Here is a 25,192-nt window from a genome sequence, read left to right as displayed (position 1 = left end):
CAATTCTGTATTGCCCGTATTGTTTGTGTCTTTATGGTATTATGAGAATGTGATGTTGGGATTATGTTCTCAACGAGGACATTTCCTCCCATTCAAAGTCACTGCAGTCCGTTTAATTGTATCTCAGCAGAGCAGTTACATGAAGATATCTGACACTATACTCACCCAGGGTATAGGAATTAGACTCACATGTGCAGACAAATGATACCTCTATATACAGACATGTGTGCATACTTACTTTACTCACATAAACAAAACACACACACTGCTAAACCCCGCCTATAAACAGACCTTAAGGTTCCGCTAACATCTCGCTGTGAATGCCACACTGTCTGTCTGTGACCTCAGCAAAATAGGTAAAAAACATTTTTATTTCCCCCTTATATTGTGTTGCTCCTCTTTCCAACTCATTCGCCCCCATTGGCTGTTGCTCTTTCTCCAGTTGACCTGACATGTTTTTTCATTCTTCCCTCTGCTGCTATTTTATTTTTTCTTGTTTCCCCATTCAGTTTGTCCCTCATTTCACCTTTACTTCTGTTATTCCTCACGTCACGTCTTCCAAATCTATTTTCTCATATGTCCATACATTCAGTCAGTCTGCTCTCTGTTTGTCTGGCTTCCCCTCCACCGCCTCCCTCCTTCTCCTTTGGTTTCTTTCTGTCTCCTTCCTCCACTCTGAGGGGTTGCTGTCCTGCCCGAGTGCAGCAACAGTGACCATCGATTCATCAAATTGTCACAGCTCACCACCACAGCTCTGTACGCCCGCTACTAAACAACTGCCCTAGCAAAGCAAACAATACCTCCAACACACACACACACACACACACACACACACACACACACACACACACACACACACACACACACACACACACACACACACACACACACACACACACACACACACACACACACACACACACATACACACACACACACACACACAGATAGAACCTGGAGTGCTGCCCCAGCAAGGTCACACCTGTCCCTGTACACTCATTTGGCAGCGTGCACACACCGGAGATGGTTAGTGCCAAGCAGATGCTGCCAGTGTCACAGCGGGCTAAGCACTGGACAACATATCTGTTGAACATCCAGACATCAAGCATAGTTAACATTCCAGTACAAGCCAATGAAAACAATTCCCAAAGACATGCTGTGGGATAAAATACACCAACCACTGAAACAAGTAAGCAATTTTTCCTAATTGCTGAACCAGCATATTCCACGCGACTGTTCCATATTCATAATTGCGCACCTGAACTTACATAACTCGAGAAAACATGACCTTGTACTTGGCCGTGCTGGTGTAGCCGGGCTAAAACAGCACGGACAGCAGTCTGTTTATGGGGTCTTTATGGTGTGTCAGTGGGGGTCAACTGCAGGATTGGCTCTTCCCTGCAGATTTACACTGAGGGGCTTCAGAGTAGGTCACCAGCCCCCAGCAGTTAATTTCATAATGCACCCAGGGCGAGGCTTGCATAATTCAACCGAGCCCCAAGTGCAGGATCTACTTAATCAAAGGCTCTGGGTTTCCAGAGAACAGAGATAGTAGACTCACAGAACCTTGTTTAACCTCACTCGCATCTTATGGTGGTATTTTTTTTTAAACAGTTGTGAGTACTCATACAGAATCAGCTTGACTACACAGTGATGCAAACCCATCTGGCATGTGTCTCTGTTGTGTCTCCGTAATACGGAAATCTAGCCGGATGATGTTGTAAATTAGACCTTAATGCTCACAGAAATGCATTTTCAAGCGAACATTGATGCATCTCTCTTTTGCACAATCAAATTCTGACCCTTTATTTCTTCAGCAAGAATAAAACCGTTTCTGGCTACAGCCAAATAAGCAGCGTCTCTAAAAGCTGCATCTCTGTATTTTATCCCAGATTGTGCGCATCATTATCGATTTAAGAGTCACTTGGCAAAGGTGCTCACACTTCAAAATAGCATTTGGCCGAGCTCTGGCAGACTCAGTGGACTTATTCTCTGCCGTGAGTTTTTTTTTTTTTTTTTTTTTTTTTCTTCTCTTAACTGTGCCCATAAAACACAGATCCTGAGTTCCTGCCTGCTTGATCACTCGTCATATATCAATATGTGCAGCATGTTCCACCTCATAATAACACATGCTCTGTGCATGTACTTTATGCAACTGCAAAAACATAAAGTCCTTTGTGTCCTTTTTCAACTTTATAGGGTTACACCTCTTCAAGAGTCAAAGAATCATTTATTTCTTCCTGTATTTCAGTTCAATCCCGAACCTGATTAATAACGTTTCAGTTGCTTTAACCTCCCTGCTATTGTTTTGTAATACAACCCTATCCTCTCGCCTCTAACTCATTGGCCCTGTACAAGAGCTTCACAGTCCACTCTGACCCCCATCAGGCTCTGCCTTCAGGCCGAGCCATTGATTGCCGTTTGTCTGACAGACGCCTCGTAATGAAGGAGATGATGAGGAGATTATTGACCAGGCCGCGTATATGAAAATCAGGTAGGAGAGGTGGATGTGGAGGTTTTACCTGGATATTAGTATTGACCTGATGGTAATTGGGAGGGTGGATGCTCACTTGCTGAGCTTATTTAAAGGCTTTAATGCAAAATCAGATGGATATAGCTCCGGCTTTGATCTTTTGTTCTTCTCTCTCGTTACTAGTTAAAGATGAGGACTGCGAATACATGCAAATAGACCACACTCTGCAATACTCAGCTATTTCCAGCACTATACAGTATGTAGGGCAAATTTACTTACTGTTAATCTAATTTTTCATGGTTTATGCCAAGAATTCATTTTAACACTTGCAAAAACAACTCTCAATGCCGTATTATACACCTTGGCTAAATATATTCAAGTTGCCAGCGTTCAAATGCACACTCATTAGCATATTTTGGAAGAGGTCAAGCGCACATGAAGCGTTGAAAAGTGACGGCTGAGAGGCCCCTGCCTGTTTTTTGACCAGACAGGCCCCGGGGAGTCAACACTGGCATGATGGATATGCTTTGACTTGAGATGCTTTTGTCCTCCTGCTGCAGCTTGATGCCACCCAGACAGTCTCGATCTTTAGCCTCGGAATCTATCTCAACTTTTCATCCTCCTCCCACAAATATGTATTGTGATTACCGTTTTGTTGCTCTACCTGGCTGGAACCAAAAAGCTAATATTGGTTTTGTTTATTTGTAGCTAATGCTTTTTTTTTTTTAAAGCATCAATTCAGGATTCAAAAGCACCCTGATGTGACATGTAGGCCTTGAAATCTTAAACACAAAGCTTGATTTTTGCTGAGAAAACAAACAGCATTTCCTCATCTGGCTAACCAGAGATGATCCATGTCCATTTTTTTTTAATTTTTTTTATTATGATTTATTCTCTTTTTCTCTGTACACTTCCATAAAAAAAAAAAAAAAAAAAAAAAAGTTTTATACCTTTTAATCATGAGTATGACTAAGAAGAAAAAACCTTGCCCCATTTTTTTTTCCATTGTCTCTGTCTTGTTTTCATGCTCGCTGCCTTATTACCTGTAAATCCTTCCCGGTTTCTCCGACATGAGGCTCGTTTCAGAGAAGAAATTTGGATGGATTTGGAGCTTTGGGATTGTTCTATCCATCTGAGATTGCACGCAAAGTAGAACAAAATCTGTATATTTCACAAGCATTCAATAAGGCACACACATTCTCCCCCTCGGAGGAATTTAACAAAGCAGCCTTCACTTTTAAATGTTTACTCAAGACTCCTGTTTTTTAAAGCTTATGTTTTAACGCCCTCAGGCAGCATAGCTCATTTCCATGCATTGATTTATCACACGTTTGCCCAGTTATGTCTGTGGGTATACATGAACAAAAAAAAAAAAAAAATCATATCTACTGCTGAGCGTTGCATTGTTTGTGTTGTTGAATAATATGGGTTATGGAGATAACAGATGTCCTCCAATTATACTCTCCTAATTACATTTTAATCAGGCTACATTATGATGCAGGTTTGTAGCTGAAGTAAACAAAAGAGAAATACACATCATTTGTATAAATAGCATGTAGGAAGATGTTTTAATGCAGCTCCCCTTTACGTGAGTTCAGAGCTGGTTGCATTCCTGCACTCTTCGTGTGACTGTCGAACATCATCAGACTGCAGCATTTTGTCACCCGTCAATGGTAGACAGCTGCTGACTGCTCACATTTAGTTATCAGGGAGATGCATATTTACTTTAACATTACCCTGTTTTGTTTGGAGGACATAATAACATTATTATACTGCCCAGACTGGTCCTGAAGGGATTACAACAAATGTATCTGCTGGTGTCATGAGCTGTGGAGTTTGGCTCGCGGTCATTTATGACCAACATTGGTGGTTGGCAAAGGCTGTCACTGTGGATGCTCATCATCACGATGTTCAAGGGCAGTTTTTATCCACCCTTACCTCGTACCAGTTGAAGATATTCTAGTCAAAGTGATGGAGCCACCGTTACCAGGTTGTTCAAGCAGAACGAGGGAGATTTACCACCCGTTGGCTAAAGTCATGGACTTTATAGAGGAGAATAATAATAATCACCGACTTACTGATAAAACTAACTGACGGTTTTTAGAAGGTTTTTAATCCTATAAATGAGGGCAGTTTTTTTTTTAGTTATTGGAGGGTTAAATTTATGCTTAAACATTAAACATGTATAGTGGCCACTGCCACAACCGTTAGGTCTCCATCACTGCTGTGTGATGAAACTTTCTTTGTTTTAAATTAATACGCGTACAATCTGTTCCTCCAGTGCAGTTGGTTAGTTAAAATAATTATCTCATTGAAATTAAAAATGGGTCTTTTCATGTAAACAATTGTTCATTTGTATAAGGAAATGTACATACATACAGAACAATACATGCTCATGATAAAAGTTGCATGAAGTAAGAGTTTTTAAAGGAGCACTCGTAAAATTGTACAAAAAGTCAGCAAAAGTGTATATTCAACATTTAACAGAATATATATGTGCACTTAAGGTGTAGACACAGTGATTTAAGAGTTCTGAATCTATATAAGAATAAATACATAGGAATAATTAACTTGTTATGCCATCTGATGGTGTTGACAAAAACTAAGCAATGACAAGGAAACCATTTTTTTCCCCTTTTAAATTACAAAGTCAGGAGGTTGCGCCATGGTATTACTTGACTGTTGGGACATTTCTTAACATTTAATTTTTTCATTTTCAAAATCATAACTTTTGATAAAAATTCTCAAGGATCAGTAAATGATAATAATAGTATACTTTTATTCATTTTCCGCTTTTCATATATTATGATTGAATATGACAAAAGACAATAAAATCAGACAATATAATCAAAAAAAATAAGTCGAATCAACAAAACTGTGGAATCCATAAAAGGCAAGACTAACATAAAGAGTTTTTAAAAGTGAATTAGAAGAAAACTAAGTTTTAGCTTCCCTGAAGGGCCCGAACCGAAAAAGGCCCCGTCATCATCGCCACTGAAACATGAGATCTAATCACTGTTATCATCTGCAGATTTATATCTGTACAAGCGAATTCTTATGTGCCTTAACACTAACAACACACACACAACATGCAGAGCTGCACAAAATGCAGTTAGCACAATCACACATCAGTCCCCACTAGTGATTAATTGCAACTAAATCCTAACATTGATTAAAAGTCTGGGCCGCGCTCAAATCAGTTGAAGACAAGTCATTTAGCCGAGCGATTGAAAACACACACTTCACACGTGGGTCACACTTCACACATCCACCGCGAGTCGAGTGCTGATAGATGGCAACACGCACAATTAAAAATCTCAGATTCAATGCGGTAGGAGTGGCTGCTGCAAAAGAAAAAAAGAAAAGAAAAGCAAGCCGAGTTCAATTAATGAAGCACTCAAGTATGTCTCTCCGTGTCTCTCCCCTCCAGTCCCCTCGTCTCCTCCTCTCCAGATATGTCATGTTTTAACGTGGGAACCTATTACTAATGTGGTGGAAGGGCCAGTGAGTGAACAAGTGTGTGATGATGGAGGTGGGGAGAGCTGGAAGAGGGTGAGCCATTTAGCACTGCTGTATTAATGGCTCATGCTGCACTCTGTAGGTGATAATGGATGTTACAGCGCTCGGTGCAAACTGTTTGATTGTGGGTGTGCTTGTGTGTGTGTGTGTGTGTGTGTGTGTGTGTGTGTGTGTGTGTGTGTGTGTGTGTGTGTGTGTGTGTGTGTGTGTGTGTGTGTGTGCGTGTGTGTGCGTGTGTGTGCGTGTGTGTGTGTGTGTGTGATTTAATTTCTTGGACGTAGACGAGTGTCTTTTATTTGGTGTACCAACCTTTAATAATTCAACACTTCTGCACTCTTGTAGCTGCTTTAACGTTCAGCCTGTTAATAGCTGCCTATGTCTTTTTCTCTTCACAGCTCAGAACTGCAGTTACACACTAAACAATCCCAATGGGACGATAGAGAGCCCTGGATACCCGTACGGTTATCCTAACTACGCCAACTGCACATGGGTCATTGTGGCAGCGGAGCACAACCGGATACAGCTGGTGTTTCAAGGCTTCGCTCTCGAGGAGGACTTTGACATCTTGTCTGTATATGACGGGCCGCCCAGCCCTGGGAACCTGCGGACAAGGTAAATATTGTACTTCTGTAATTCGTTATTTTTTGTTACTTATTGTCCAAGCTTGGATTCGAATTGAGTGCTGATGTAGAAGTTTACAATGTTGTCATGAAACCCACAGAAAACCACATTTTCAACAAAAAGAAGCCAAGAGTTTGCTGGTGTTTGAAGGTTACAGGATGCAGTAGGTTGCAATACAAAAAAAAAAAAACAAAAACAAAAAAAATCCATACAATTAGGCTTTTCACAATTCTTACATAACTGCTTGATTGCCATTATTTAAGATGGCTGTAGTCATTTTGCATAATTGTTAGAATAATTTCCATTAATCTATATAAAAAACATTTGGCCCAAACTGACAAAAATATCCTATGTCCATCACTATTTTCACTGTTAAAGGTTTGACTGGCACTCCTTATTCCGCTATGGTTTAATGCTTTCATTGAGAATTTGCTCCAGCAAAGTGCTTAACTTTCTGATATTTGACTAACCTGATTTCAATGAGCGACTATTTACATTGACATCATTTAGTTTATCATTTAGTTGTAAAGCCAAACAACATTGCAAATAACTGACTCTTCCTCTTCATAAGGTGGATATGTTTTATTGATTAGGCTCATACAATTATAGTAGCTTACAATGAATGGAAAAAGGCAATTAAATCATTCATCACATTAATTGTATTACAACTGTCACCAACTGAAACATCATGATTGTGAGAGCCCCACGTGAAATTTTTCCCTCATTTGCAATGTGTTTTAACATTTAAAGAGGAAGTAAATTTGGCTAAACTTTTGTTTACAGTTTGGCTTTTTGTCAACTTTTTTTGTGATTTCATCAAGTTTTATGAAATCAAAACTGTCCTTTTTAGAATCACATGGACTTAAAGGTATTGCCGAAGATTGTGGGAGGTTAACTGGCAAACAGGAAAGAACTTTAATCAAGGCTAAAATCATTGATGCTTTGAGAGGCAGCTGCAGCTGATCCTCCAGTGACTAATACAGGACTGACTCAGTGGACACTGTGACAGCATCCAAGGTTATTCACCAGGATTCTGGGCACATTTTCTGCTTCATAGTTACTAGCAAAACAAAATAAAGCTCACTTGGGTGTGCAGACTCGAACAAACAATTTCTGAATCAGCAGTCTCATCCTCCCGTACAACTGTCAATTTACCAGCCTCAGAAAAAACGCTGCCTCGTTCTAACAAACTGAGAAAAAACTGTCTGTTTGGTTTGCAGAGTTTCATGCTTGCTCAGTTTATATGGTTTTAACTGTATGGAAGTTCAGAAACAAATATTGTACGGCTGGATTGACATCTAAAGAACCAGGTTTCTATTTGTATTGGCTGCAGTTATAACATACAACAGAAGAGCTGTTATTTGTTGATATATATATATATATATATATATATATATATATATATATATATTTTTTTTTTAGATCTAACAAGCTGCCCCTTATTTAATTAGGAATAGTTTATCCACCTTATCAGCTGAAGCTACTCCAATAATGCTTTTAATTCCCTACCTGCTATGAGCTCGGCCTTGCAAACAGTGGAAAGCATACAGTATGTTATGAAAGCCCTCTTATCATGGATGAACAAATTATTCCAAAGCGCTTTTGTCACTGACACTGTTTTGAGTCTCTGTCGGTCTCTCTATTTCTCCCCGTCAATATCTCTCTCCTCTCTCTCTCTCTCTCTCTCTCTCTCTCTCTCTCTCGCCTCATCTCTGCCCCCTCCCCTCCCCGCAACTTTCATTTTGTGCCAGTGGTGCCTCCACTGCGTCTCCCAGCAGAAAGCAAATGAAAGAGAGAAGAAAATCCATTATGGATTGGTGTTGGGCTGTTCTCCTCAGCCTTTTCTCCTGTTTGGACCTCTGGGCCTTGTTGTATATTGATGCTCCAGCGGGACAGAGGGGAAACCATTCTCCTCTCTCTGTCTGAGTACTTTGAAAAGAAGTGAGGGGGAAAGAAAATGAATTTGAAAGAAGTAGGCAAAAAGAGGAGTTGAGAAAAGAGACGTGGTGAGATGGAGAAGTAGAAGGAGTGTGAAGGATTCTGTGTCAAACACAGATCTCCCTTAGATTTCGCTTGTGTTGTTTTAGGACCAGAGGTCCTTTTTTAAAAAATTTTTTTTCGAAAGAGGCGTTTTGTAAAAGTGAGACTTCAAACTTTATCTTTGAGGGGAGCTGGGAAAGGCTGGGAATAGGCTAGAAGCAGCATTCACCAGTCAACAGCAGGCTGTCAGAGCATGCATGTAGACTTTCCCTGACAAACACCCCCACCGACACAACACACACATCCACACATTTTCATACACATGAAGATCCACATCTGATAATTCAGCCCTCCCTTCGCTCTCATCTCCCACTTGTGTCACAAGTAATTTTCCTTCCATCTTTCTTGCTCCTCTTCTTCCAATTTCTCTCCTCACTCCCCCTCATTTCATTCTCACCTATTTTTTTTTTTTTTAATATCTCTTCTTCCTGTTCTCCATTTTGTGTCTCGCATGCTGTGTTTGCTGAATTTGATCACTCTTTCATGCACGCCACAATATACGTTGTAGTGCTTTTGAATCTTTCCTTTAATCTCAAGTCGTCATCAAAAATGAATGTTTTGCCTCACTTCCTATTCAGATGATCACCTTTGATTTCTTATTCAAAGCAGTCAATTTTCTCCCCGTGCGTTTATTTATCCATTCATTTATTCTTTGCTGTCACAGCAAAGCCGACAAAATTGTCGTGATCGGGAAAATGCTGGCTTCCAAATCAGTTCGTCTTTATACGTGTTTTCCTATGTATACCCGGGGGGGTGTTTATATGTGTGTGTGTGTGTGTGTGTGTGTATTCCTGCAGCCGTTGCTTTGTGAGTCACAGCCACTCCTTACGAAATGCATATGTGAATCAGTCTGTTGCTGCAGCACTTCATTAAACTGACGATCCCAACTGACACCTGGGAAGCAGACAGAAAATCTGACTGAGGTTTCAATTGTTTGAAATGGAAGAGCAGAGAAATCCTATTCAGTGGTTTAAGTCCTGCATTGCAAGCGCAAGCTGCTGTTGGTGGTTGACCCCTGTTAATTAAACGGAGCATTAATTTCCAGAGATAGCAAATAAGTGGTTAAGTGCACCTAAAGCCCTTAGTGTTGTGGACGCTATCACTTCACAAACAGAGAGGCTTAACTGCTGCAGAACAAACCTCAAGGTGGAAAGATTTTTCTTACGTAATTCAGTTCAATTTGATTTATATAGCGCAAAATCACAACACAGGTTATTTCACTGCACTTAACACAGTTAAGTCCTTACAACAGAACTTTACAACATTATACAGAGAACCTCAACAAGTTTTTCAAATGAAAAAAAAAAAAAAAGAAGAAAGATGTGTAGAGGATTTGTTTTGCACATTTGTATTCATTCATTGTATTAGAGGCATTTGAAATGATCAAGCTATTGTAATATGAGAGACAAGAAGATAGAAAATCAATTTCAAATGCATTATATATTGGGGTGGAATCAGGTCGCTTAGCATAATGACTAGAAACAGTGGGAAACAGCTAGCCTGGTTCTTCGTGAAGTAGAAGTTATTAGTGTGTTGTATCTTATTAGTCTAATGCATACACAAAATATGGAAATAAGAAATGATGGTTTCAGGGTGCATTACACCATTATCCATCTGCAGTATCTGGCAACCCACACTGTAACTGTACAGCGCCTTTGGTTACAGTGTGTGTTGCCAGATACAGCTTATGAGCAGTTGTGGTATAGATCTCAGTAGGCATATACTTAAGCCTGTGTCCTCACTGTGACAACAAAGCTCGGGGAAGCACGCACACTGCATCCGGCACTGCCACACAGTGAGATTCCCACTAAAAAACACTAATTCTGTAATTATCTGTTTGCACACAGATTTAATTAAGATTCAACATTTGAATTAGTGATTTGGAAGTGGTGGTCAGCATAGTTTTCAATTGAGAGATGGGCTAGCTGTTTCCCTTTGCTTACAGGCTAAAACTTAACTCCTTTAAATTGTTATGGTGCTTGGAGATCCAATCATTTCTGAAACGTATTTCATGCAAGTGTCAATTCAAAAAAATATTGAATGGTCAAAGTTGTCAAATTTAGTGTATAGATTCACAACGTCATCTGTAAGCCTCTTTTTGATCCACTCCTGTTTGCCCTGGTAAAGTTATTGCTTTTAATAAAAAAAATATCAACACGTCCTGTTTCCTTTTCAAAATAAAAGCCATCTAGAATTTAATCAGACGGAAACCTTTCATTTCCTAACAAGGCATTATTTGTGAAACATTTGCAGGAATGTGTTTTGACTGGAATCTGACAATAACACTTTAGATGACTAATCTGGAACAACTGTTGAAAATAGCAGGATTATTTTGGTTTCCTATGTAAATTAAGGGATGGAGAGATATATTGATTATTGTTGAATTCTCTGTCTTTAGATCCAGTTACTAAACCGTAGTCTTGGTAACATAAGAGACGTTCAGATTTACAATATCCTTTTCACAGTATCCATGGTATCACTTATACTGTATATTAGCCAAATTATTTTGGAAAGTTAAAAATGCCTTGGTTTGCAGAATCTGACCCTCTGTGATGCAGGAGGAGGTCTGAATGCATTATTTGAAGGGACCGTTTTTAAAGCAGTCCACATGCATTGACACAACAATAGTACAACCTCAGGAAGTGAAATTGTTACTGTGATAGATTGGCTGCATATAGGTTCTGCAAGCCCCTTTGAAGACACATTTAAGGATTAGTAATTTGCTGAAAGGAAAAAAAATAAACAAATAATATTATATTTTTAAAGATTATCATTAAAGTAGTGAATGATGCATGAATTTTGGCTTCCCTGTACACAGCCTTTTATATGATACTACATTTAAATTATTATTAGGAAACTCCTCCCTACACAGCAGTGACCCCCGTGTCATGGGTTAAACAGACCCTGTAGCATTGTAACACAGTAGTCAGAGACCTTTCCATGACTAAAGCAATAGTCAACTTGACCTTAAGCGAGACACTGAGCCTCTACCAGCTCACTCACTGTCACTCTGAACGAGAGTGCACATTTCTTACTCGTAAAAAGCAATCTTTCTCTTACTTTTGTGTCACATTTCACCTTGTAACTGCCAGTCTGGGAACAATGAGTACATTTCGGCACGGGGAAAAGCTGCTAAGGTGTGTGAAGGCGTCTCTCTCCACATGCCTCCCTCTCAGTGATGGAGTGATGGAACGGGGGGACTTAAGGCCTAGCAGTCTGGGAAGGGCAGGGGAAGCGAGGGAGAGGAGGAGGAGGCACGGAAGGGACAGATTTTCAGCCTGCGGGCTCGATAGGACCTAAATAAGGAGCACTAGTGCATGATGCTGGGAGTGGCATTAACACTACAGTCAGCCCTCAGAGCTGTGAGGTTGGGGTGTCACAATGTGAGTTTGTGTACTGGAATGTGTGTGTGTGGGAGTATAACGGAGAGGCACACTGTGTGTGTGTGTGTGTGTGTGTGTGTGTGTGTGTGTGTGTGTGTGTGTGTGTGTGTGTGTGTGTGTGTGTGTGTGTGTGTGTGTGTGTGTGTGTGTGTGTGTGTGTGTGTGTGTGTGTGTGTGTGTGTGTGTGTGTGTGTGTGTGTGTGTGTGTGTGTGTTCTCAGACTGTGCTTACAACAGGGGATCTTGTGTACACCCCATCCCAGCAAGCTGATTCAGTGTCAACAAAATCAAGGTTTATTGGAATACAGATAAAATGAACACCACACTCGCACGCACACACACACACACACACACACACACACACACACACACACACACACACACACACACACACACACACACACACACACACACACACACACACACACACACACACCTATAAGCACAGAATAAATGGCAGTGAGCTGGAAAACTGTTTGCCTTATAATTTTTTAGATACACAGACTTTTCTGCTTTCGGAAAGCATTTCTCTTACGTTATACCAGCTGCTCACATAAACATATATGGATGTGCATTATTTAATATTTTATAACACTTGTATTTGGCTGTACACAAGCTATAATATCTTAATTTATCACCTCTAAGTCCAGTTAATGCTGGTCATCTCCCAGAGGTTTATATACAGTAGTTGCTGTTATGCTTGCGTTGATTCAGCTTCTTATCTCTCCCTGCATGTGGTGCGTTGGAGTCCATCCATGTCTGATATTGTATGTGTGAACAAGTACAATGTTGGTCAGTGAGTCAAGCTTGTAAAGAGCCAATGTGTGCGGGTCAGGGTGAGAGCGCGTGACGTACAATGGCACTTCCTGCCTGAACGCTTGCCATAGCAATAATTCTTCTTTAGCGAAGGCCTTGGTCATCAATCTCTCACAACACATACTTTGGAAAATGACTCCAGTGTGTGAACGCCCTGGTGTGTGCGCACGTGTTTGGTATTTTGCGCACACACACGTTCCCTTTTTGTCTGTTCGTCCCAGTGTTTAACTCACTGACATCTGTGGAAGGAGTGCATATCTAAATGAGGAGGTGGAGCGTTGGATTCTGAGAAATATGGCTTCCAGGCTGCATGTTTTTTATTAGTTTGTGGTGGTCATGATTGAGCATCTTATTCAACAGCACGCACTCCATGTAGATATGCAGATGGGTTTTTTTCTTCTTTTTTTTTTTTTTTATACACACAGGCAGACATGTGCAAGCAGACACCCTGATGATGCACACACACAAACACAGTCACAGTGTTGGATTTATGGTTCCTTTGAGTCTGGGCTGTTAATGGAGAGACTGCCACTTATCAACGCCAGCTTTAACGACATACTGCTAAAAACAGGACGAAGAGTGATAGTTTGTTTTTCATCATCCCGCGCTGGGAAAAAAGTGAAACGATGTTGAGATTTATGGCATCTGTTCACCTGTAAGGCAGAATTATTAGGCCCAGTAAGCCCAGATTAGAGAAATAATCAACTAGATGCCTGTGAATTTATATCCCACATCCTGTGTATCACTCATTGTGTGTACTATTGACATTCTCCCATCCCAAGACCTATCAATGTTCTTAACAGGGTACACTCGGGCTGCGGCATGAGATGAAATGTTTCCCCGCTGAGATAAAAGATTATACATGCAGCGCACCCTTTAAAAAGATGGGACACTTTCAGCCCTTCTGTGCTCGAGGCTGCGCTCATTTGAAACGAAAGAATGCACCAAATTATTTTGGGAGGTCTGCCTGTTGAGCCATTTAAGCCTTCAAGGATGCAAATATAGCCAGTAAAAATAAAGGTATAATTATGCCCATGTAGAGCTCCCTTCTTACATTTTAGTCAGTATAAGTACTCAAAAAAGAAAGTATATAATTATAACTGTTGTCTTCTACAACCCCACTTAATATAATATAAATGTAAAAAAAAAAAAAAAGGAATTTCGTGAATGGCATCATATGAAGACAGAAAATCCATACGTATGTAAATTAACTTATTTGGTAGTCTTGTGCAAGAAACTGGTATAATGTGGAAGAATTATGATCTGAGTTTGCCATGCTGATAAGTGGACGACCAGAATCAGATTTTATGTTTGGCTACTGGTAGCACTACAGAACAGGCTCAAATGTGCATCAGATGAAAATATTCATCAAACCTATTTTCAAAATTCAACTTGGCTAGATCAGATATAGCGAGTTAATGATGCATGACGATCGTATCAGCAACCACAAGTTCATCTTTTCTGATTAGCAGTGCACAAAAACCTAATGAGCACAGGTTGGTGGCAAACATTATTACCAAAAATAATTTAAGAAAAGGCCAAAGCCTTTTAAAAAACAGTGGAAGGATTACTTTTTTTTCATTCAAATGTTTGTTGTAAGTTTTGTCAGGTTTATTTATACACAAAAGGGGCGTCACAATTTACCAGTATTGATGATAACCATGAAACACATTTTTTTTTTAATATTGACAATATGGTGACAATACCAACGCCACTATATCTGCTTTACACTGTCACTCTGAATGGTGCTCTTGCCATGCTCTGTTCAACTAACAAGAGTGGATTCTTCTCATCTAGCTTCCCTTTTAGCCAATTGCCCGAGTTGTCATTTAGATAGAGCACAACATTAAATAAGGCTCTCACCTGGATGGATCTTATAGATGAGACCCATTCGCTGATGCCTCATCAGCATGTACGACTAAAATAGGGATATATATTCCACGTTCCTACCTTGTCCACTTGGAGACATAATATCTTTGTTTGTCCTCATTGAAATGTTCCAAAACTGCATGTTTTTTTTGATAAATCAATGTTTCTATCCACCAGTTATACACATGTGATTTGATTGCTTAATTCTCAAAAGTTACAAAGCAAGAAGGCATGCTAGGAAATGCTAATTTGCCTTTTCACTGATCTCACACCCTGTTGATCTTTCTGGGCGGGACACTAAAGAGCAGCCTTGTCAGTGGGTTGATACATTTTATGGCACCGTGGCCCTTCTTTGCTTTTCAATCAAGCCACCAAACTGTACAAACATATCACAGTTGCTGTTTTTGGTTGAAAGGTTAAACGTTCCTCTTTCTTTTAACAGCCTAATATGTTTCTTTTGCAAATATATTTTTTTCGGAATACTGTGATTTTGTAGTTTTCTTTGACACTTCCCCTCCCCCCCAAGCACATGACATATTGCAAACGAATATGCATTTCCTAGCATGTCCCCTTCTGTAACTTTTTAGAAAAAAAAAAAAAACAAATTTGATGAGTGTGTGATGGGTAGAAATAACTTTAATAGTAATAATAAAAAAATGTATATAACATGCAGCTTTGAAACTTTTTAAGAAAGACAAAACGAGGTTTTGACACATACACAAGGTGAGAAGGTGGTGAATAGCAGCCACAACAATTTTTAAATCAGCCTAGGCTGAAAGATTCAGACTAGAAATCAAATATTTATCCAATCAATGTGAAGACCACACCTATGTGGTCTTTGAAATCAATGGACCTTAGTAAGCGGGCATGTTTCATATCGAGGAGAAACCAGTGATAACGAGCAGTGCGTCCCACAATTATCCGTTCCCTTAAAATGAAACACCTCTACTAATAGCATAATCATAATTATTTTGATAACATTTTCAATCAGTATTACAATGATATCGTAATTGTGAATTATTTTGGCCACGGTCATCATTTTGTGAAAATCTGATATTGTGGCAGCGCTAATAAAGACTTTAATGTAAAGAGAAATTGCATATAATATGACAGGAACCAAGACAAAGCCAAAAATGTCATGATATAAATTGATAAACACCTCCTAACAAAACGATGGTGGGAGGTGGATGTTATGCTTTTCTCACTGTGAGGAATTAATTTTGTTGATTTGCATGACAACTTATGCAAATCATGTCAGTCACAATTTTCCAATTACAATACTTGAGGCGCAGTACGACTCATGAGCTCGCTGCAGTTTTAACATGTATGCCTTGTCTGGATTTAACATTGTGGAAGGGGACGCGCAGACTCAGAAACAGACTCATTGTGGCTTTTGTTCCACTGCTGGCATAATTTATAATTATTCCAGTCATACTTTGGATTGATCAAGCAATAACAATGGGATATTTATCATTTTCAAAAGTGACTTGACAGTCACTTCATTTTATGAATGAGAGAAATTCTCAAATGGAAACTGTGTCTGTTATGCCTCTGAACCATTCATCTTTATATTTGGATGGAATACTAATCAATAAGTTTTTATTGTTTACCAAAAGAATACATGGAAATACATATTCAGCATCATATTGCATATCATATTGCAGCTCTCCCTTGATAATAACTCCATCATTTTTTATTAATAATTGCTCTAGGCTCAAACACCATATGATATGCATTCTCTCCAGTACTTTCCAACAATTCATTATCACGTTTGCCGGCGTAAAATGTTTGCTTTTAGAACTCAACAATTGCTTTGATCTGATAATAGAAACAGATACTGGCTGTTTGTTGCATCTGCGTCATGTAGGGCACATCATTGCTGGTGGTGTTTGCCTCCATCAGAATGACTCCAAATTGAACATAAACATACCTGCAGCTCCAGGAGAAGAAAAAAGCAGAATCGCATCAAGCAATGAGGATGGGTCCACCGGCTGAGCACTTTCAGCCGTGATCGGAGACCGAAGTGCAGACCTGCAGCCCACCTCCTGTTTGTATCTTCACCGTTGAATCAGTCACAGCCGAATATGGGTGAAATCAATGATATTAGTCTGACAAAACTGCGAGGAATATTAAAACATTTCAGTCACCATGGGGATAAACTAATCAATATATTCAGCTGTGTGGACTGCATGAGCAATGGATTTTAACCTGTCAATCTGGGATGAAATGTGGGATGGAGATGCTCTGTTGAAAACAGGATAAATGAAACAGATACTGATGTCAACAATATCTACATTTTTTTTTTAACCAATTGATTTCAAGTCTAGTTCTTCAAATCCTAATGTATACTTACAATAGAAGCCTTCCACACACACACACACACACACACGCACGCACGCACGCACACACACACACACACACACACATTTCTTTTTACACATAAATTTTGTAGAAGAAGAGGAAATTGCTGTGTTTTTGACAAAACTCAAACAGAAACCGCATCTATTTGGCTGGAATTGACTAATTTATATTCATTGGACTCGTCTTGACCCGAAGAACTCTGCAGAAAAACGATTTGCTGATACACCAACCGAGTTCAAGAGTCAGAGTCAAACAGAAACAAAACAAAAACACAAAGACAGACAAGACAGAAAAAAAACCAATACGGTAGCAGAGAATCTTTGGTATTTGCCCTAAAACTAAAGAAATACATTCCCTTTAGCTGTCATCTATTGGACTGTGAAGCGCAGATGTTTTTCTTGTGCACTATTTGTTTCCCAGCTTAGGCAAATCCCTGGCATATTTTTCCAGCCTGTGTTGATTTTGCTGGGTGTTTTTTTTCTTTTTTTCCTCTATGTTGCTGCAGTCACGTTTCTCTTCCTTGATTTCACCCTTTCCTTTTGTTTTCTCCTGTTCATCCCTGGGAGACACACAGCATAGCAATCTAATTAGTTATCCAAACACCTTGTGAAACGTGATAATGGATAAAGCACCACATATTTTGCACGCATTCCCACAGACACACACACACACACACACACACACACACAAACAAATGCCTATGTGCACACCAGCCGCGCTGAGTCGAAAGGATTTGCCTCGCAATGTTATTAGACACTTGTTGCATGTGACCAGTTGCACTTGTGCTTATGTAGTTGTTGGAAAGTCAAAGGTTAACTCTGCATTTTCAGCTTTAAACATTCTGTCATCAATTCCATCATGAAGGATGTCTGTTGAATCTACAAACACTACAGTGCAGGAATGTTGAGGAGTGAGGTAAAACGCATTAATGTGGTCTCTATATACCCAAAAAGACACATAATTAATAATTAATGTGAATAACTACAGACAGGGACTGACTAAAAGAGAGCTTGTCCACAGTCTGCAGGAACGAGACAAATGGCATGTGAATAGTTGGTGTGAGCCTGAAGCTAATTCTAGATCCAGTGTTGTTTTTTCCGGTAGACACACACAAATACACCCCTGCCGTCCCCTCCTCCTCCCCTTCCCCCTCCTCCTCCGCCTCCGCTCTCTTCCCCTCGCCTTCGCCCTCCCTCTGCTCCTCTTTGATCATCCTTGCCACAGAGAGGAAAGAAGAGCGAAGGGTAGAAAGTCCAAAGCATTGGTTGGGGCGCTCCATCGGCCACTGTGTCCCTGTTAGCCCTGCTGGCTGATCAGATCTTCTGCCCAACCTTGTTCTGGAGTTTATTAGTGGCATCCCTCCGCAGAGCGAGCGAGAAACTGAAGAGGTGGAGGGAGAGAGCGAGAGAGCGAGATAGGAGTGCAAATCATGAAATTTTTACTGTAGATTCTGAGCTTCATGCAGTCTTTGGAAGAAACCTCAGGCAAAGACTTAAAGCCTGCAGGAATGCATCAATGCACAGACACACAAACACACTCCTGATCCACCGAGTCATTAATGAACAATTCATGTTTCAGACACAACATGACCAGACGTATGTGGACACCTGGATATCAAACCCATATCATCTTTGCTTTTGTACTGTCAGGTGCTAATGTTATGTGACAGGGACTGGCTCGTGGTGGGCGCATTCCAATTCTTTCTAAAGATGCTGGAGGTCAAGGATCTGTTCACAGCACTTAAGTTGTTCCAAAGTCAGAAAACCATTTATTTATGGGTCTGGCTTCATTCACAGTGATGTTGAGGCATCAAATTGCTGGCACAGAGTTAAAGCTGTTTAAACATCATACGCTGTAGCATTTATATTTCTCTTTCCTGGAAGTAACCACGTAAAACTTTTTACCTTTGAACACTGCCCCACATCTCCGATTTATTCTGTGATTCAAATAGGTCTGACGGTAGGTCTGTACACTGATTGTATGCCAACTGTATTTCTATCAAGGATATGAAAGAACAGTCGTCCAGTAAAAAAAACTTTATAATGTAGGCAGCAGTACAAATGTTTTAATCCTTACCTCCCGAAAGAGTGAGTGAATGTACACGTTGTTGTAAGCCACTTCACAAACTAGCAATTATAAAATCTGCACTTTTCTTTTCAGAAAATGTTCATGTCTCTTAGCAAGTCCTACTGTTGCTTCAGTGTCAACTGTAATTTACATTTGTGGGGATGGGAAGTCACTCAGTGCTCCAGAAACACAAATTGAAAAACATGAACCCAATCAGGCCCGTCGCCAGGATAAAGTGACTGAGGGGGCAGTTAAAAATGGCGAGGGGCCAAATCTTTTTAGTAAAACAGCAGGTTGCCATGGCAATATTGTGGCATTTTGTGGTGTTTGTGCATCATGACCATAATATGAAATTGGAACATTTGGGTCATATTTTCAGATCACCACAACAAATTGTGCTGTTTAATGAAATTCATTGATTTAACTATGTAATAGCTTCTGAAAGCCTAAATAAAAATAACCCAAGACCTCTCTTTTAAAATTAAATAATACATTTAATCGGCAGCCAGGATTAAACCCGAGACACAGGGTTCAAACCAGAATTTGTGATGACTGCTAAAATCAACAATATAAAGGCCAATGGCATCAGGTCTCTGCTCCTACCACACCTCCCTCTCCCGGTCTCCCTCCCTCCCTCCCTCTCCCTCTCCCCATCTTTCTCCCTCTCTCTCTCCCTCTCTCTCCCGCCCTCTCTCTCTCTGTCTCTCCCCATCTCTGTCCCTCTCTCTCTCCCTCTCTCTCAGTCTCTTTCCCTCTCTCTCCCTCCCTCTCCCTCTCCCCATCTCTCTCCCTCCCTCCCTCTCTCTCCCTCTCCCCTTCTTCCTTCCTCCCTCTCCCTCTCTCAGTCTCTTTCCCTCTCTCTCCCTCTCCCCTTCTCCCTCCCCCTCTCTCTCTCTCTCTCTCTCTCTCTCCCTCTCTCCCTCCCTCTCCCCATCTCTGTCCCTCTCTCTCTCTCTCTCTCTCTGTCTCTCTCAGTCTCTTTCCCTCTCTCCCTCTCCCCGTCTTCCTTCCTCCCTCTCCCTCTCTCAGTCTCTTTCCCTCTCTCTCCCTCCCTCTCCCTCTCCCCGTCTCCCTCCCTCTCCCTCTCCCCATCTCTCTCCCTCCCTCTCTCTCCCTCTCCCCCTCCCTCTCTCTCTCCCTCTCTCTCTCTGTCTCTCTCTCCCTCTCTCTTCCTCTCTCCCTCTCTCCCTCTCCCCGTCTCCCTCCCTCTCCCTCTCTCTCATCTCTCTCCCTCTCTCTCTCTCCCTCTCCCCCTTTCCCTCTCTCCCTCCCTCTCCCTCTCCCCATCTCTCTCCCTCTCTCTTCCTGTCTCCCTCCCTCTCCCTCTCCCTCTCCCCGTCTCCCTCCCCCTCCCCCTCCCTGTCTCTCTCCTCTCTCACTCTCTTTCTTGTTGACAGAGACTTTACTTTGTTGTCTCTTCCATTCTGAGGATGGGTACAATGAATGAAATCAGAATTAGGGTCGCAAAGTTCTATTTACAACCAGGAAAAGCAAGCGAGGGCTGATCTGAAGTGATGTGTTCTATCACTAGCTTAATTTCAGGGGACAGCGCCTCGCGGGCCCCTGCAAATACTCTAAACGTAGCCTGTCTGTCTCCGACATGCCAAAACCAGCAGAAGAGAGGCTTGATTATATCACAAGCTTCAGACATTTTATGAGGAAAAAAACTTCAAAGATGGTGTTTCATTGTTTTCATTATTTTCTGTTTTTTTTTAAATATTTTTTATGTGTTAGTTTATATAAAATTTACACGGAGGGGGTGGGGAAGGGGAATTTAGAAGTCTCGTGGTGCTGGGTTACACAATGTAAGACTTTATGAAAGCAATGGCTCCACTATATTGGGCTTAAAAACACACTTCATGTCCACATACTACAGCCAGAGACAACATGCAAGTGAAAACCTCAACTGGTGGAAGAGGAATCGGGTGTGTGCTATACTAAGTGGAAAATGGCTGCATGTGTCTTTTTTTAATCTGAGCGATTCTGGGAAAGGCAACATTGCGCTTACCCAAGCCTACATGAGCGGGCTTTTGTTTGTTTTTCTCTCACTTACATTCCCATCATCCTCGCACCACTACTCTTGGCCAACTCTTGTGTGTCACACATCAAAAATACTTGTCAGGCTGATTCATCCACACATTATCGACTCGTCTTTGCACATAGGTGTTATATAACCTATTTATGTTGGTATAACTGGACTTCTGCACCACTACTGTTGTCAAATGAGTATTTACACAACAGCTATGATTACAGCTCCCAAATGTAACAATATAAGAATAATCTTTTATTTTCCTTTTGTGTGCCTGTCCTCCTTCTTGCAGGATTTCTTTCACCTTGCTTCCTCTTGGCTTTCATTTAAGTCCCTTATGTTTGTCCTTTCTCTCTCCTTGATCATTTACATCCTCTTTGTGTGTCATAATTGCTCTGTGCACTCACACACTATTCAGTACACACACACAGACTCATACACTGGCGAGTAAACAACAGGCTACCACTTAGCTTTGTCACTTTTCCTAGGGGCCATAGTGGCACAGCATTGAATTAGTTTTATTTTACCCCTAATTGTTTTCTGCCCGAGGATTATTGTAGAGCGATTTGTGCGGAGCAGAGGGAAAACACAGCGGCCGCATGAGCGTCACCTTGTTCCATTTGTCAGCCTTGATTTGTTTGCTGTAAGTGTAATTGACTTATGTCTCTACATAAGGGGGAACAAATGAACAAATAATTCATTTCTGTTTTACTTTGGTAATCATTTAAGGATTTCTTATTGAGGCTTCCAATCATTGAGCTTTTTATTTGTCCGGGAATGCACATCTGTCAGTGGTATTAGATTATTTCCCGTGTGATTTACATTTGTGTATACAAGCAGGAAATTCAAAAGAAGAATTGTTGTTGAGGTTCTAAGTATTAAAGACCCATTAAGGCACCATTCATGGTCTTTTGCACTACTTACTTAATATCCTGTATAAAGGGGGCAACTCACTACTGTTGTCTTAGAGGTATCTGTGGTGCTGGAAGATGCAGATAGCATCAGGACAATGTAATGCACTGTTAATGGAGTGCAGATAGCCTGCAGATAAACCAGTCACGCTCACTTGCTGACTGGTAGACACTCCAGGAGAAGTAAATCTTTGTGTGTGTGTGTGTGTGTGTGTGTGTGTGTGTGTGTGTGTGTGTGTGTGTGTGTGTGTGTGTGTGTGTGTGTGTGCCATTCCACCATACTTACTTCAAACCTTAAGGTCGAATTAGATGAAAGAAATAGATCTAATTTAAGACAATGGAGCACTTATCTCTGATAAAGCCATCCCTTCAGTGCTCCACAACTCCTCCACTCATTCACACTCACTCATCCTTTGATTACTTTTGTTATTTTGCACAGAAAATGAGGCAGATGCGGAAGTGCCTTAAGCTGCAATTCAACTGAGTGCCGCTAGAGGTTTGCTCCAAAAAGACTCCAGCTCCATAGACTCCCATTCAGCTAGTCTCATAAAATTCTCAGCCAATACAATTTCTCCATACGTTATGTCTGTGTTGTTAGCTAAAGTCACTCCTTCTTATTCGTTTTCTGGCTGTCCATCTGAAAATAATCCAGTAATTAATTAGAAAATAAGGCTCAAAAAGCTGTGTTTTTTTTGGGGGGGGGGGTGTCTGTTTGATTGACAGGCCTGTGGTGCAGTCAGGTTACAGCTATCAGTGGTTGGGATGTAGTATCGCCGTGTTTCCAATCAGATCAAGTCAGATCCACCTCTTGCTCCCCCCCAACTTGTCCAAATATGGTCACTACCGGCTCCAAACTGTTCGGGACTAGCAAGATGGCGTCGGCCAAAATCCGAACTCGAGGCTTCGTAACGGCCGTTCACAAACCAGTGGTTGACGTCACTGCTTGTTGCCGCTTGGTTCAGACACGATAAATTGTCCACTTTTGTCTAAATTGCATCAGTTTCTTCTTTCACACTTCATTCTCTCTCGGCCCAGAATTTCAGATTCTCCTTTTTTGCTGTTTAGGTTTTTTTGCATTTTGTCTGTTTTTAACAGCCAAATACCCCTCACACACTTCTGTTTACTTGTTCGTATTTACTCCGGAGCACTTCATCTGTTCAAATCTCCTCAAGTCACTGCTAATATTTTCTCCTCCCACCTCTATCTTCTTCCTCCTCTCACCTTCCCTTTCCGCTCCTTCTATCAGCATCGCTCTCTGCCTCTCTTCCTCCAGAGACGCTGGTTTGTTAATGACTTCACTGCAGTTTGTCTCTCCGTCGGACCTGACTGTGGCTGATTATCTCCACCATCAGCATTCAGCGTCAGAGACATCTGAGACACTCTCCCGCCTTTACAGCGTTTCAGCAGCGATCCGCAAATACCTTGTGATGTCACACACGGGCATGAATATTGATGATCAGCTGCATGCTACAGCTCGTCTCTCCTCACAAGACAGACAGCTGGAATTAGCGTTTTCGAGTCAAAAATACGTCAGCCGTGTTTGAAATATTGATGGGTTGTGGGATCTGTGGGAAGCTGTATATGAGGTTTACAAATCGTCGCTGCCGCTATGAAGTCTCACCTTTGTTGTGGCTCTGCAAGCTTCCTGGATCTTATCATTCACAGTTTAAACTGGCAGAAATCTGTTAGCAGAAAGTAAAAAAGTGGCATTTAAAGTATATACAGTCCGTGTCATCAACGTCTTTAGAGGTTGTAATTCTCTCTTTGCCTGCAGATCTACTAACCACCATGATTACTGGTAATACGCTTTAAGTACCAGGATTTTTAAACTGAAACTGAGAGCGCTGAAGGCAACTCTATCAAGGCCGGATCGTGCCCTTGGGCGAAGTGACGCGGTACATTACAGCTTACCCAACAAGAAAGGACGAGAAGGCTGATACAAATATGTCCTAATTGCTTGTGAAACTCGTCCTATTAACTGGGGGAATCAAATCATGTGTGTGGGAATGGAGTGCCATTTTAACCTCCACTGTGCTTACACGTTTAGCCTTTTTTTTAGGACCAGGGATGAGTCATACACACACACACCTACACTGAATGGCTTTAAAACCAGTAACACTTTAAGAATATTTCCTTTTGCTTAAAACATACGGAAGAGCTGCAACTGGAACCATTCATTTCTCCTTGTATGTGTATGTGTGTGTGTGTGTGTGTGTGTGTGTGTGTGTGTGTGTGTGTGTGTGTGTGTGTGTGTGTGTGTGTGTGTGTGTGTGTGTGTGTGTGTGTGTGTGTGTGTGTGTGTGTGTGTGTGTGTGTGTGTGTGCTGCAGGGGCTTCAGGGGTTGCAGGGGCTGGGCACTAGTTCACATTACTGCTCTTAGTGTGATAGGCAGTCAGTGGAGAGTTAGAGCTTACAGAGCACAACAGAGCAGCAGCCCCTGGCCTTGACCACTGACAAGTTATGGCTCCAGGGTCTCGTATAGGAAAGAATACACACACCGGCACAAACACACATAAAAACACACACACAGTTCGTCACTGTGCACTTCAACTCCCTCTCTCCCCATCTCTCTCTCTTACCACCCATCATTTATTGGCTAATGTCTCCCCTCTACTCCCTCTACTCAGCCATCAAAATCTTGCTGCTGTATCTATTTTTCTTTTTTTATCCTCTCTCTTCCCTTCTTCTGGGGGAAAATCAGCTGTCTCAGCACTGTGCTTACCTTCCACCCTGATAACACACACACACACACACACACACACACACACACACACACACACACACACACACACACACACACACACACACACACACACACACACACACACACACACACACACACACACACACACACACACACACATTGACTGAGTGAATAAGATTAAAAGGAGGAATGACCTGATTTAGTCTCTGTCTGTTTACAGCTGGAAACATGCATACATTTGGACGGGAGATCTCAAACACACCCGCACAAAAATGTTCAAATGAATAAAAACAGAAAAGAAAAAGAAAAGTGCATGTGCGTGTTTGTGTGTGAATCCCTGAATAGCTGTGAAGCCTAATGAAGGAGTTTTTCACCATGACTCATTCGCGCTCAACTTTTT

At 41.2% G+C, this 25,192-nt stretch overlaps 1 protein-coding gene across 1 annotated transcript in view; it reads left to right on the top strand.

The window, feature by feature from the left end:
• csmd2 (CUB and Sushi multiple domains 2) overlaps positions 1-25,192 on the top strand; it is a 250,294-nt gene that overhangs the window by 11,336 nt on the left and 213,766 nt on the right. Inside the window, exon 2 of the mRNA XM_069699145.1 lies at positions 6,388-6,604. Within this exon, the coding sequence (XP_069555246.1) occupies positions 6,388-6,604 (217 nt within the window). The remainder of the gene's footprint in view (positions 1-6,387; positions 6,605-25,192) is intronic.

Source organism: Brachyistius frenatus, unplaced genomic scaffold (genome assembly GCF_029030835.1).
Source record: "Brachyistius frenatus isolate BFR_SWC_R1_liver_20210118 unplaced genomic scaffold, ASM2903083v1 Contig_2, whole genome shotgun sequence".
Lineage (NCBI taxonomy): Eukaryota > Metazoa > Chordata > Actinopteri > Embiotocidae > Brachyistius > Brachyistius frenatus.
The sequence above is the reverse complement of the archived record's forward strand: the minus strand, read 5'-3'. Positions and strand labels throughout refer to the sequence as shown.